This window comes from Palaemon carinicauda, chromosome 35 (assembly GCF_036898095.1).
Source record: "Palaemon carinicauda isolate YSFRI2023 chromosome 35, ASM3689809v2, whole genome shotgun sequence".
NCBI lineage: Eukaryota > Metazoa > Arthropoda > Malacostraca > Decapoda > Palaemonidae > Palaemon > Palaemon carinicauda.
The window spans coordinates 37,911,667-37,924,166 of NC_090759.1; the positions used below are offsets into that span (position 1 = coordinate 37,911,667).

Sequence of the window (12,500 nt, forward strand, 5' to 3'; positions counted from 1 at the left end):
TCTCTCTCTCTACATTACTCCTTGAAAAAAAAATTCACAGTTATTAGTCTGCCAATTGAAAGTAGAGATTCGTAAATTCCTTAACATATTCTCTCTCTCTCTCTCTCTCTCTCTCTCTCTCTCTCTCTCTCCTTGAAATTCTTTTTCCACAGTTATAACAGAAAATGTGTTATAGACCTCTCATCTTGGACGATTGAATTTTCGTTCTAAATGACGAATATGGAATCCTGGAAACAAGAGACAAGAATCGATTTAACATAATCGAGTCATGAAATCGCTATTCCCTTACTTTATAACGTAGACTACTCTATTTTACGGTTCTGGTGGCCTATGGAAAACGTCCCTGCCTAGCTATGGTAAGCAGCTCTTCTAGGAGAAGGACACTCCAAAATCAAACCATTGTTCTCTAGTCTTAGGGTGTGCCACAGCCTGTGTAACATGTTCTTCCACTGTCTTGGGTTAGAGTTCTCTTGCTTAAGGGCACACTCGGGCACACTGTTCTATCTGGTTTCGTTTCCTCTTGTTTTGTTAAATTTTTATTGTTTATATAGGAAAAACTTATTTTAATGTTGTTACTGTTCTTATTTTTCCTTGTTTCCTTTCCTCACTGGGCTATTTTCTCTGTTGGGGCCCCTGGGCTTATAGCATTTTGCTTTTCCAACTAGGGTTGTGGCTTAGCATTTAATGATGATAATTATAATAAAAATAATAATAGCGATCACCAGACTGAGATTCAAGCCCCGCTCTAACTCGTTAGTTCCATCTAGTGGCTGCAACCTCACCATCATTGTGAGCTAAGAATGTGGAGGTTTGGGAGAGCCTATATGTCTACCTGCTGAGACATCAGCAATCATTTTTTGGCCCTCCCTGGTTCTTGCTTGAGTGGAGAGTGGGCTTGGGCGCTGATTATATGCCTATATGGTTAGTCTCTAGGGCACCGTCGCCGTCCCTTGCCTCTGCCATTCATGAGAGGCCTTTAAACCTTTAAGAGCAAAACGGTATCCGAGAAATTAGCATAGCACAGAAGCCTTTCAGCGAAGATATAATAGTTCCTTTAGTCGCTGCAACCACACCATCCTTGTGAGCTAAGGATGTAGGGGTTTAGGGGAGCCTATTGGTCTATCTGCCAAGTTATCGCCAGCCGTTGCCTGGCCCTCCTTGGCCCTAGCTTGGGTGGAGAGGGGGCTTAGGTGCTGATCATAGGTAATATGGTCAGTCTTTAGAGCATTGTCCTGCCCGTTAGAGATAAAAGTGGCCAGAAACAAATATCATAAACGATTTAAAAGCTCATTGCTATTCACAGAAAAAGATTTATTCCTGAACACAAAGTTTTAGGATATTCTATTCATTTATCAGAAATGCGAGATTCTAACCGTCTAACGGATCTCGAGAAGGAAATTACCAAGTACTCGGATAATTCCAATGCTTAAAACCATAGTCTTTCATAGATAACTTTGAATTATTGCTTTGAGAACTTGGTTTACATCATATGTCAAAGGTTAGTGTGATCACTGACCTCCCTAATTTGGAGAGAAAGGTTAAAGTACCTTTTAAAGAAAGAACCTTTTAAAGAAAGAAATAGAAGTGCGTGTTCGAACGGCTCTACACAAAACAGAAAGTATTCCATGTGTGTATAACTTCATATAAGTTACATGTATACATACATACATGCATGCATACATACGCCTTTTCCCATAATTACTGATGGTTTGACATCAGAAGGGAAAAAGTCTTCTGGTTCCAAGCCAATCCTATAGGGACAGAATTGTTTCCTGCGATTCCTCTCTCTTGACCTTAGCTTAAGCCCGTGTTTCCTCCGCTCCTCTTTCTTGACCCTGGCTAACGCCCGTATCCATTTTCAGGAAGAATGTTGAACAGTGACCTAAAAATCGAAGCACGCAAACATTTCAAAAGCGAAGTACCCATTTTTTCCAACATTACTAAATCTTTCATAGGAATCGATCAATGAAGTTCCGATATATCTTGTAAAGGGACTGACAGACATACTGGCAAAGTTTCTCAAACAGCTTTACTGACAGAAGCAAGGATTGGTCTTGGACAGAAGTCGTCTTCTTTTTCAACACCATTATCCCTACATTATTATCATTATCACTAGCCAAGCTACAATCCTAGTTGGAAAAGCAAGATGCTATAAGCCCAAGGGCTCCAACAGGGAAAAAATAGCCCAGTGAGGAAAGGAAGTAAGGAAATAAATAAATGATGAGAATAAATTAACAAGAAATCATTCTGAAAACAGTAACAGTGTCAAAACAGATATGTCCTATATAAACTATTAACAACGTCAAAAACAGATATGTCATATATAAACTAAATAAACTCTTCCACCAAACTTCTTCTCTCCATATCCTCCTTCACCTTATCTCCTAATCTAATTCTCTGCCTCATTCTTTATCTTTGCCCATGTTAGGGGCCTTAGACATAAGTCGTCTTCTCCTTTTTCCCCATCGGTATCCCTACATTAAAGGGTCGGTTGCCTAATACACCCTCTCCATTGCCTATTCCACCTCCTCTCCATATCATCCTTCACCTTATCTCACCATCTAATTCTCTCTCCCTATCGATCTTCGCCCCTGTTAGGGACCTTTGACAGAAGTAAACAAGGTGAAATATATTATCTTTCTATCCCAGAACAATAACGCAAGCATCTCATAATATTAGAAAAGAATCGTTCTGAAACTTAAGTATCTTCTCTCAATTTCGACGGAAACCGAGCAAGGTCAATGTCTACCAACCTCGTCGAAGGCCGAAGATTTGCATCTGTGAGGCTCATTAGTCATGCAATGGAGTTATATATGACCTTTCCTGTCAGTTACTATAGTCCAATTCTTTTAGCGACGCAGATTTGCACCGACTCGCAGCGGTGTCCTTTAAGCTCGGAAAAAGTTTCCTGATCGCTGATTGGTTGGACAAGATAATTCTAACCAATCAGCGATCAGGAAACTTTTCCGAGCTAAAAGGGCACCGCTGCGAGTCGGTGCAAATATGCATCGCTAAAAGAAATGGACTATACTTACCTCCTCTTGCCGTGATGAAGGTTGTCATATACTTTCATTATTAAATAGTTAGATTTTATAGGGCTTCTAGAGCCTATTAATTTTCGTGGCATGAAATAAATACTTAATGTTAAGAGAGAGGTATGTAGATTAGTAGAGAGCTACACATATATTTCTACATGAATGTGTACATATATTAACTGATTACGGTTTAGGTCATAAATTTGATATAATGCATTAAAAGTATATATTTATTTCTAATATATTGCATTGAAGGAGCAAAAAATGTGGATGCAACGCATACGAGATGCATTTTTTTTTTAATATAATGCGTAAAAAGCGCTAAATAATTAGATGTAATGCATAAAAGGTACATTTTCTGATATAATGCATAAAATGTGCAAAGAATTTGGAAATGTGAAAATTATTTTAGCAAACTACGCAATTGCGCTAACAGCATATTCTCTTCACTTAAGAGATAATGTCAGTAATAACTGGAGGGAAGTTACAGACAGATCTTTGTGTGTAGAACAAAACATAACTTTGTTGTGCCGTGCCAAGAGTAGGTCGTGACTCAAAGGCGAGCTGAAAGCAGCCTACAACCCTAGTTGGAAAAGCAGGATGTTACAAACCCTAGGGTGCCAACAAGGAAAACAGTCCAATTAGGAAAGGAAATAAAGCAGCAACGAATAAACTATATATGAGTTATTTATATATATATATATATATATATATATATATATATATATATATATATATATATATATATAGATATATATATATGTATATACATACATACATTATTTATATATATTTATAAATTTTAATATATATACATATATAAATTTCAAACATATATATATATATATATATATATATATATATATATATATATTCTTTTTGTTCACGGCCAGCTCTCCCCGTCCTTCGAGTTAGGAGGAGGAGAAAGTAGTCCTACCCTGTTGAGAAGGGTGTGTATGTGTGTGTATACCTATCTAAATATTTGGCCGTCATTTTTGACGTGTCACGTACAATAGTAAATATATATATACTGTACATATATATATATATATATATATATATACTGTATATATATATATATATATATATATATATATATATATATATATATATATATATATATATATATATATATACTAGTGTCTGTAACCTCATCATCTTTGTGAGGTAAGGAAAGGGGTTTGAGGAGCCAATACATCTATATGCTTAGTCATCAGCAGCTATTGCCTGGCCCTCCTTGGTCTTATCTTGGGTAGAGAGGGGGCTTGGGCTGCTTATCTGGTCCTGTATAGCAGGGGAACCCTACTCTCTAACAGGACCACCACGGTCGTTTTATGATGTTCATTCACGAGCATTTAACACTTCAAAGTTTCATGAATAAGATAAAGAAAAGCTCAATACGTAATACTCACAGCTGCCTTTGTATAAGATTACTCCAAGTCGCCTTCAGTTCGAGGCTAGGCGCCCTCAGGACGAGGGTCCGTTTGTTTTCCCTGCCCAAGGTGACCGTGTTGTGATTCTTCTTCTTCTTGGTGGCACGCTGAGTCTTGGGCAACGTCATGTAGCTGTTCGTGGCGCCTGGCACCTTGACGGTGGAGTCTATGATCAGTCTAAATTCAGTGGCTGGAAGAGATCGAATAATAGGACATTTAGAAAATATATATTGCTTAAATTGAATTAACGTTATTGAATACATCATGGGGGAGAAAGTGTTTATTACAATTATACATAATTACATAATTAACGATGACGTTACCATTAGATAATATCACTACATAAATTATTTCACGATATATAATAGGGATGTAAATAAAATATCAAAATCAAGGAAGTCTGGAAGAAATCACTTTATTGAATAATAGTTATTCAAGTTATATACAGTATATATATATATATATATATATATATATATATATATATATACATATATATATATACATATATATATATATATATATATTATATATACATATATATATAAATATATATTTAAATATATATATATATATATAAATATATATATACGTATATATATTATATATATATGTACATATATATACATATATATATATATATATTCATATATATCTATCTATCTATCTATCTATCTATCTATCTATATATATATATACATACACATATATATATACATATATACATATATATGTATATATATATATATTTATATATACATATATATATATATAAATATATATTTAAATATATATATATATAAATATATATATACGTATATATATTATATATATGTACATATATATACATATATATATATATATATATATATATATTCATATATATCTATCTATCTATCTATCTATCTATCTATCTATCTATCTATATATATATATATATATATATATATATATATACATATATATACATATACTGTATATATATATACATATATAAACTTATACAACTTAGACATCCGTAGCTGGCGAGACTGAAGAGAAAGTTTTGAATAACTATATCGATGAAGTTCTACGTAACTTTCTATCCTGATTTTACTAACTTAACGTAGTTGTTAAGGGCATTTGCACATAATTTAATACTTTATAAAGTACCTATTTATTTGTATATAAAAGGGTTATTATATTTTGTATCCAAATTGTGTGCTATATTAAATTTTCCGTTTAACAGATTCATGTTCATACTAAGGTATTTCGATGCAGCTACATCACTAATGCCATTAAATTTCATATAGTATATTATTTAAATTTTGGAGTGCATTACTGATAATTATACAAAAAAAAAAAAAAAAAAAAAAAAAAAAAAAAACTTTTAAAGCCCAACTAGATGACTATATATAAGCTGGAATGAGTTTGAGCAAACTTCTCTAAATGAAAGAGGTTAGGAAGCGTTATGACTTACTATGTAAGGAAATATCTTCTTATTCTTGGGGTCACAAATCCTTTCTAAACCTTGCCCATAGGTATATATAACTTCTGTTGGTTACTAACGTTTTTTAGTTACTTTATGGGGTCATGAGTACTCTCCTGATATTGTCCATAAGTTTATAAAACTTCTGTTAGTTATATGAGTTTGTACTTACTTTATTCATTTAAAAAGAAGACTAAAAAGAACCACTAAATTTTTAAACAGACGCGTCATCATTCATTAAAGTATGTTTAAGATCTGTGCTCTCCTGCAGTCATTATTCATTGAGGTATCTTTAAGATCTGTGTTCTCTTACAGTCATTATTCATTGAGGTATCTTTAGGATCTGTGTTCTCCTGCAGTCATTTCTCGTTGTCAGCGAAATCTACCTCGAGCTTCAAATCAATATTTTTCCTTTCTGATATGAAGCTCAGCAAATACAAATATCTAGCAGAACGTTCAAAGAACAAAGCCCAGAGTTCAATCAGAAACTTGAGATAGGCAAAGACATGAACAGAGACAATGGACAGCAGCATAATTTATTGACCTAACACTTCTAGAGAGGTAGGGGATGAGAGAGAGAGGGAGAGGAGAGAGAGAGAGAGTAACTCGTGATGCTGACTTATGGTAGAGATGTGACACTAAAACTGTTAAGTTCCTTGATATGAACAGGAAATAGATTATAATTAGTTTTATCTTCCTTACTTTAATCTTATTTTGCTTTATTGGACACTTTCCTTAATTGATCATACATTTTTTTTATTCCATGAATGAAATAAACTTTGGAATAAAGGGATTGTGTTGTTGTTTTAGATTTGTCTTGCAATGTGCAAGGCTGCTTAGACGTTTAGCACATAAATTAATACTTTATAAAGTAATTTAAGTGTATATAAAATGGTTATTATAATTTGTATTTAAATTGTGTGCTATATTAAAATTCCCGTTTAACAGATTCATGTTCATACTAAGGTAACAAATCCATCAATAGTTTTAATTGGAAGCCATTTTTATCCCACGTAGAGACTTAAAGGGTTCAAAGGCCTCTCATGTATGGCAGAAGTAAGGTTCAGTGACACTGCCCTATCAAGCAGGACAATGCCCTAGAGACTGACCATATATACCTATGATCAGCGCCCAAGCCCCCTCTCTATCCAAGCTAGGATCAAGGAGAGCCAGGCAATGACTGCTGATGATTCAGCTGATAGACCTATAGGCTCCCCCAAACAACCCCCATTACCTCACAAGGATGGTGAGGTTCCAGTTACCAAAGAAACTAGCCAGTTTGAGCGGGACTCGAACCTCAATAGGGCATTTACCAGTTAGGGACGTTACTACATCGGCCACCACAACCCCACAACTTAGCTCACAAGGATGGTGAGGTTGCAATGACCAAAGAAAATACCCAGTTTGAGCGGGACTCGAACCTCAATATGGTGTATACCAGTCAGGGACGTTACTACATCGGCCACCACAACCCCATAACTTAGCTTACAAGGATGGAGAGGTTGAAGCGACCAAAGAAACTACGCAGTTTGAGCGGGACTCTAATCTCAATATGGCATTCACTAGTCAGGGACGTTACAACATCGGCCACCACAATCCCAGAACCATAAATAAAATAATTAAATCATCATTCACCTTTCTTCTTGACGGTAAAGACAGCATGCAACACCAAGGATGGTGAGGTTCCACTTACCAAAGAAACTACCGAGTTTGAGTGGGCCTCGAACCCCAGTCTGGCGTTCAGCAGTCAGGGACGTTACCACATCGGCCACCACAACCCCACAACCATAAATAAAATATTTAAATCATCATTCACCTTTTTTCTTGACCGTGAAGACAGCATGCAAGACCGCAGTCAAGGGCACAGGATCCTCCATGACGAAGATGACCCGATCTCGGTTGATCTTCGTGAAGAGGAGGAGATCCGTGAAGAGCATCACCCAGTACTGCTTCAGGTTCCGGCCCTCGAACTTGTGGAGTTCGCCGCCGAACACCCACTGACGGCGGTTGTCGTGCAGGCGGAAGGGCTGAAAAGGGGGGAAAGGGGGTGGGGCATGTTATAGCATACTGGTTTTCCAGTTAGGGTCATATCTTAGCATGTAATAATAATAATAATAATAATAATAATAATGATAATGATAATAATAATAATAATAATAATAATAATAATAATAATAATTTTGATAATTTCAATATTAATAAAAATTTAATAATTCTGATAATTCTAATAATAAATATTTTAATAATAATGATAATTATAACAATATTAATAATAATATTTTGATAATTTTGATAAAAATTTTAATAATAATAATAATTTATTAATAATAAAAATAATAATCCATAGACCCAGATAATAATAATAATAATAACAATAATAATACCAACAATAATAATGGTGGTAAACCCAGATATCCCTGAACAAAACAAATGAAATTCTGGTACATTATGAGCTTAATATGCATACAAATGAGAATGATAGATTCACACGTCAACCAACAAAATGTGGAGTTAGCACACTCAACTTTATCAAGTATCAAAACAGTATTGAAATATAAATAATCTTGCAATGAACTTCGCAGAAAATGTAAGAGAATACTAAAATACATATGACCCATGTAGATGAATAATGAGACGTCGGAATATGGGTTTTCTTCATTTCTTACAAAAGGTTCGTTCGTAAGTACACTATACACAGCTACCCTCTCAGGTGAGGGACTGGTCAACTCGAGCGCCCAAAGGCAACTAACTGCCTTTGCTACCAAAATGCAATCTTGTATAATAACATGCTGACATATAGGGTTTTGTGGAATACTCATGAATTTTTAGTTCATTTACCTTGACGTACAACACACATCTATATATATATATATATATATATATATATATATATATATATATATATATATATATACATATATATATATACATATATATATATATACATATATGCATATATATATACATATATGCATATATATATATATATATATATATATATATATATATATATATATATATACATATATATATAAATAAATTTCTACCTCATACTTGGGATCAAACGTTAGCCCCTTCTAATGAAAGTATGAGGTAGAAATTTATTTCTATTTGAACACGATGTTGTGTTGATATTCAGCCATATATATATATATAAATATATATGTATATATATATATATATATATATATATATATATATATATATGAATTAGGACACATATAATCGATTAATAAAATTAAGAAAAGATGGTTTAATTCGAATGATATGAGAACGGTAGATTTAAATGTAAAAATTATCAACAGCAAATTATTGTAAAATGAAATGGAAAAGAATATTTTGCACTGGTATCGTACTTCAAACTAGAATGGAAACACTTCAAAGCCCAGATACGAGGTGGGAGTCAAATGTGCTTACAATCATGGCCTAGATAAACGAGCAATATGCGGTGTGAAATGTACAATGCTTTGGAGGAAACATGATAAAAGGACTGTGGAGGTCCTATAGAGAGTAGGGTTCCCCTGCTGTATAGGACCAGAGAAGCAACTCTTAAAATTAAGAAAGTAAATAAGTAAATAAGTAAATAAGTAAATAAGTAAATAAGTAAATAAGTAAATAAGTAAGTAAGTAAGTAAGTAAGTAAGTAAGTAAGTAAGCAAGTAGGTAAATTATCAGCTGATAGTTTCATCTAATAGGCAGCCTTCTGTGAATAACATACATTACAGAGACTACGCATATACTGTAGTTCATCTAGTTATTGAATCATGAGACGAAAGAGAGACGTTCCTTCAAAATATAAGATAGGATAGGGCACAGCTAGTCCCTCGATCGAGAGAGAACGCGAACATTAAATAACACTGAAATATGTGCCAGACACCCTTGCATATTTATATTAAATTTAATCAAACCTCTATAGTCAATTTTTTTAGCAAGGCAGATTTGCACCGACTCGCAAGAGTGCCCTTTTGGTTCGGAAAAGCTTCCTGATCGCTCATTGGTTGGACAAGATAATTCTAACCAATCAGAGAGCAGGAAACTTTTCCGAGCTAAAATGGGCACTGCTGCGCCTTATTAAAAAAAAATGAGTATAGTTTGCGTGACGAAGCCATTCAATTTCTATACTTTGGCTGGTTCATCCTTGCTAAGCTTCTTGGTAGAGAAAATGCTGTACTGGCTGTTACTTAATGGTGTCTGGTTTTAGTTCTTGTTCCTTCAGATTAGATGCTCACCAGGACGTCAGCCGGGCAAGCACAACCCCCCCGCTGAGGTGCCCTACCACAGCAGTGGCTTCCCCAGTAAACAGCTTAAACTCACGGTCCCGAGCGAGGATATATCTGTTGTCATGCGAATGCTAGGCAAAAGCGTTACCACTGTACTAGCCAAGAGGCAACCAACACAAACATATAGTCCATTTCTGTTATCGAGGCAGATTTGCACCGACTCGCAGCGGTGCCCTTTTAGCTCGGAAAAGTTTCCTGATTGCTGATTGGTTAGAATTATCTCGTCCAACCAATCAGCGATCAGGAAACTTTTCCGAGCTAAAAAGGCACCGCTGCGAGTCGGTGCAAATCTGCATCGCTAAAAGAAAACTGACTATAGTGGCAAACTAAGTGTAAACAATCCTGCTCTCACTCAATGACTTCAAGTTTTATTCAAATATAACCACAAACCATTAAAATACAAACGTAAAATCAAAGTTAAATATCCGTCTGTTTGCAACTCACATCTGGCTGACCAATCAGATGAAGGATTTTGGTTCATGAATATCTGAAAGCATAAAACCACAAGGGCACTTCCAGAGAGCTCGGAAACAAGGAACACGAAGCACTTATTTGAAGTTAGTATACTTTGTATGTATGTATATATATTTATATGCATATATGAAACCAGAATTTCTAATAAGAATAAAATCCTCTGTATATTTATATCTATTATACATGTAAATTATACATGAGACACTAATATTCTACAGAACGTGGATATGAAACCAAGACATTTCCAGTTAAGTGAAATCTTATGTATGTATCCCTTTGTATGTATGTATGTTTCTATACACATATGAAAACGGAATTTCCAATAAGAATAAAATCCTATGTAAGTTTATATCTAATATACATGTAAATTATACATGAGACACTAATATTCTACAGAACGTGGATATGAAAGCAGGATATTTTCAGATAGGTGGAATCTCATATGTATGTATGAATGTATGTATGTCCTAATCCTTGTATGAAAAATATGTAGAAGTATGTGTTTTATACAGTGAGATTAATGACCTTTTTAAGAGTACTATGACTGACATAAATTGTAGGGCTTGATCACAGAACTCTGTTATAGGTACCGTGTGCCAAGTCTGAAATGTGACGTGTGGTAACCTTATTGGTGAGAGTATATTTCCATCACCGTGGATATTTCCACAAAATCTAACAACTCAGCATATTGACAGAGCAACATTGCCTTTACTTGTGCCGAGGGGTAAGCAGTACCTCTAGAGCGATCATAAGAACAAGTAGGTACTCATCTGGAGTACCGGGCTCTGTAAAGTGTATTCACGAACATTTTTATAATAAAGTGAAAAAAAACAATATTCCGATGTCTCATATGTCTCATTATACATCGACATGGGACATGTATGTGTATACTAGCTAAAAGTAAAAGAAACCCCTCACTACAATATAATTTAAGATGATGTCCTTACCTGTGTATACTTGGTGAATACCAGACGCTGTATTATAATAAAGTGAAAAAAACCCATGTCCCGATGTCTCATTAAGCCCTGTCCACACGATCGAGCATGCCCGACGGGCAAACAGTGATACCAGGCCACAATAGTTAGTGAAAATGAGGGTTGATGACGTCAGAAGCGGGAAAATTAAAGGCAGGTATCTGGTAACACTGTATGATGCCAGATCCCTGTCTGTGGTTTTCCCGCTTCTGACGTCATTAACCCTCATTCTTACTAACTATTGTGGCCTGGTATCACTGTTTGCCCGTCGGGCATGCTCGATCGTGTGGACAGGGCTTTATACGTCAACATGGGACACGTATGCGTGCATACGAGCTAAAATTAAAAGAAACCCCTCACTACAATATACTTTAAGATGTCCTAACCTGCGTATACTTGGTGAATACCAGACGCTGCTCGATGTCCGAAACGGACACCAATGGAGGCCTCAGGGCATTGCCAGCAATACCCGTCGGGGACATCTGTGGCGACGGCTCCATGATATTTTGTTGACTCGTCATTCCTCTGTAACAAGCCTGAACGGATTGTGGTTAGTGTTGGCTTTATCTCATGGCTGATGTCTATCACAGCGTTCAATAGAATATTATCAGCAATTTAGTTCGAAATTGAATGCTAAAAAAAAAAAAAAAAAAAAAAAAAAAAAAAAAAAAAAAAAAAAAAATTCCTAGTAGGTATAAAAATTAAATGCAGAATTCTCCCTCAATGATTTACTCAAAACAAAAATAATAATAATAAAAAAAAACATAAAAATAAAAACCCCAGTAGAGATAGAAATTAAATGCAATTCGTCTTTGAGCAAAAATCTAAAGAATTCT

The 12,500-nt window shown here is 34.8% G+C and overlaps 1 protein-coding gene across 1 annotated transcript in view; it reads right to left on the reverse strand.

Annotated features, from left to right (window-relative positions):
- LOC137627237 (uncharacterized) overlaps window positions 1-12,500 on the reverse strand; it is a 360,253-nt gene that overhangs the window by 23,580 nt on the left and 324,173 nt on the right. The window contains exons 23-25 of the mRNA XM_068358318.1: window positions 12,051-12,200; window positions 7,753-7,963; window positions 4,448-4,658 (exon numbers count right to left, since the gene is read on the reverse strand). Coding sequence (XP_068214419.1) covers window positions 4,448-4,658; window positions 7,753-7,963; window positions 12,051-12,200 — 572 coding nt within the window. The remainder of the gene's footprint in view (window positions 1-4,447; window positions 4,659-7,752; window positions 7,964-12,050; window positions 12,201-12,500) is intronic.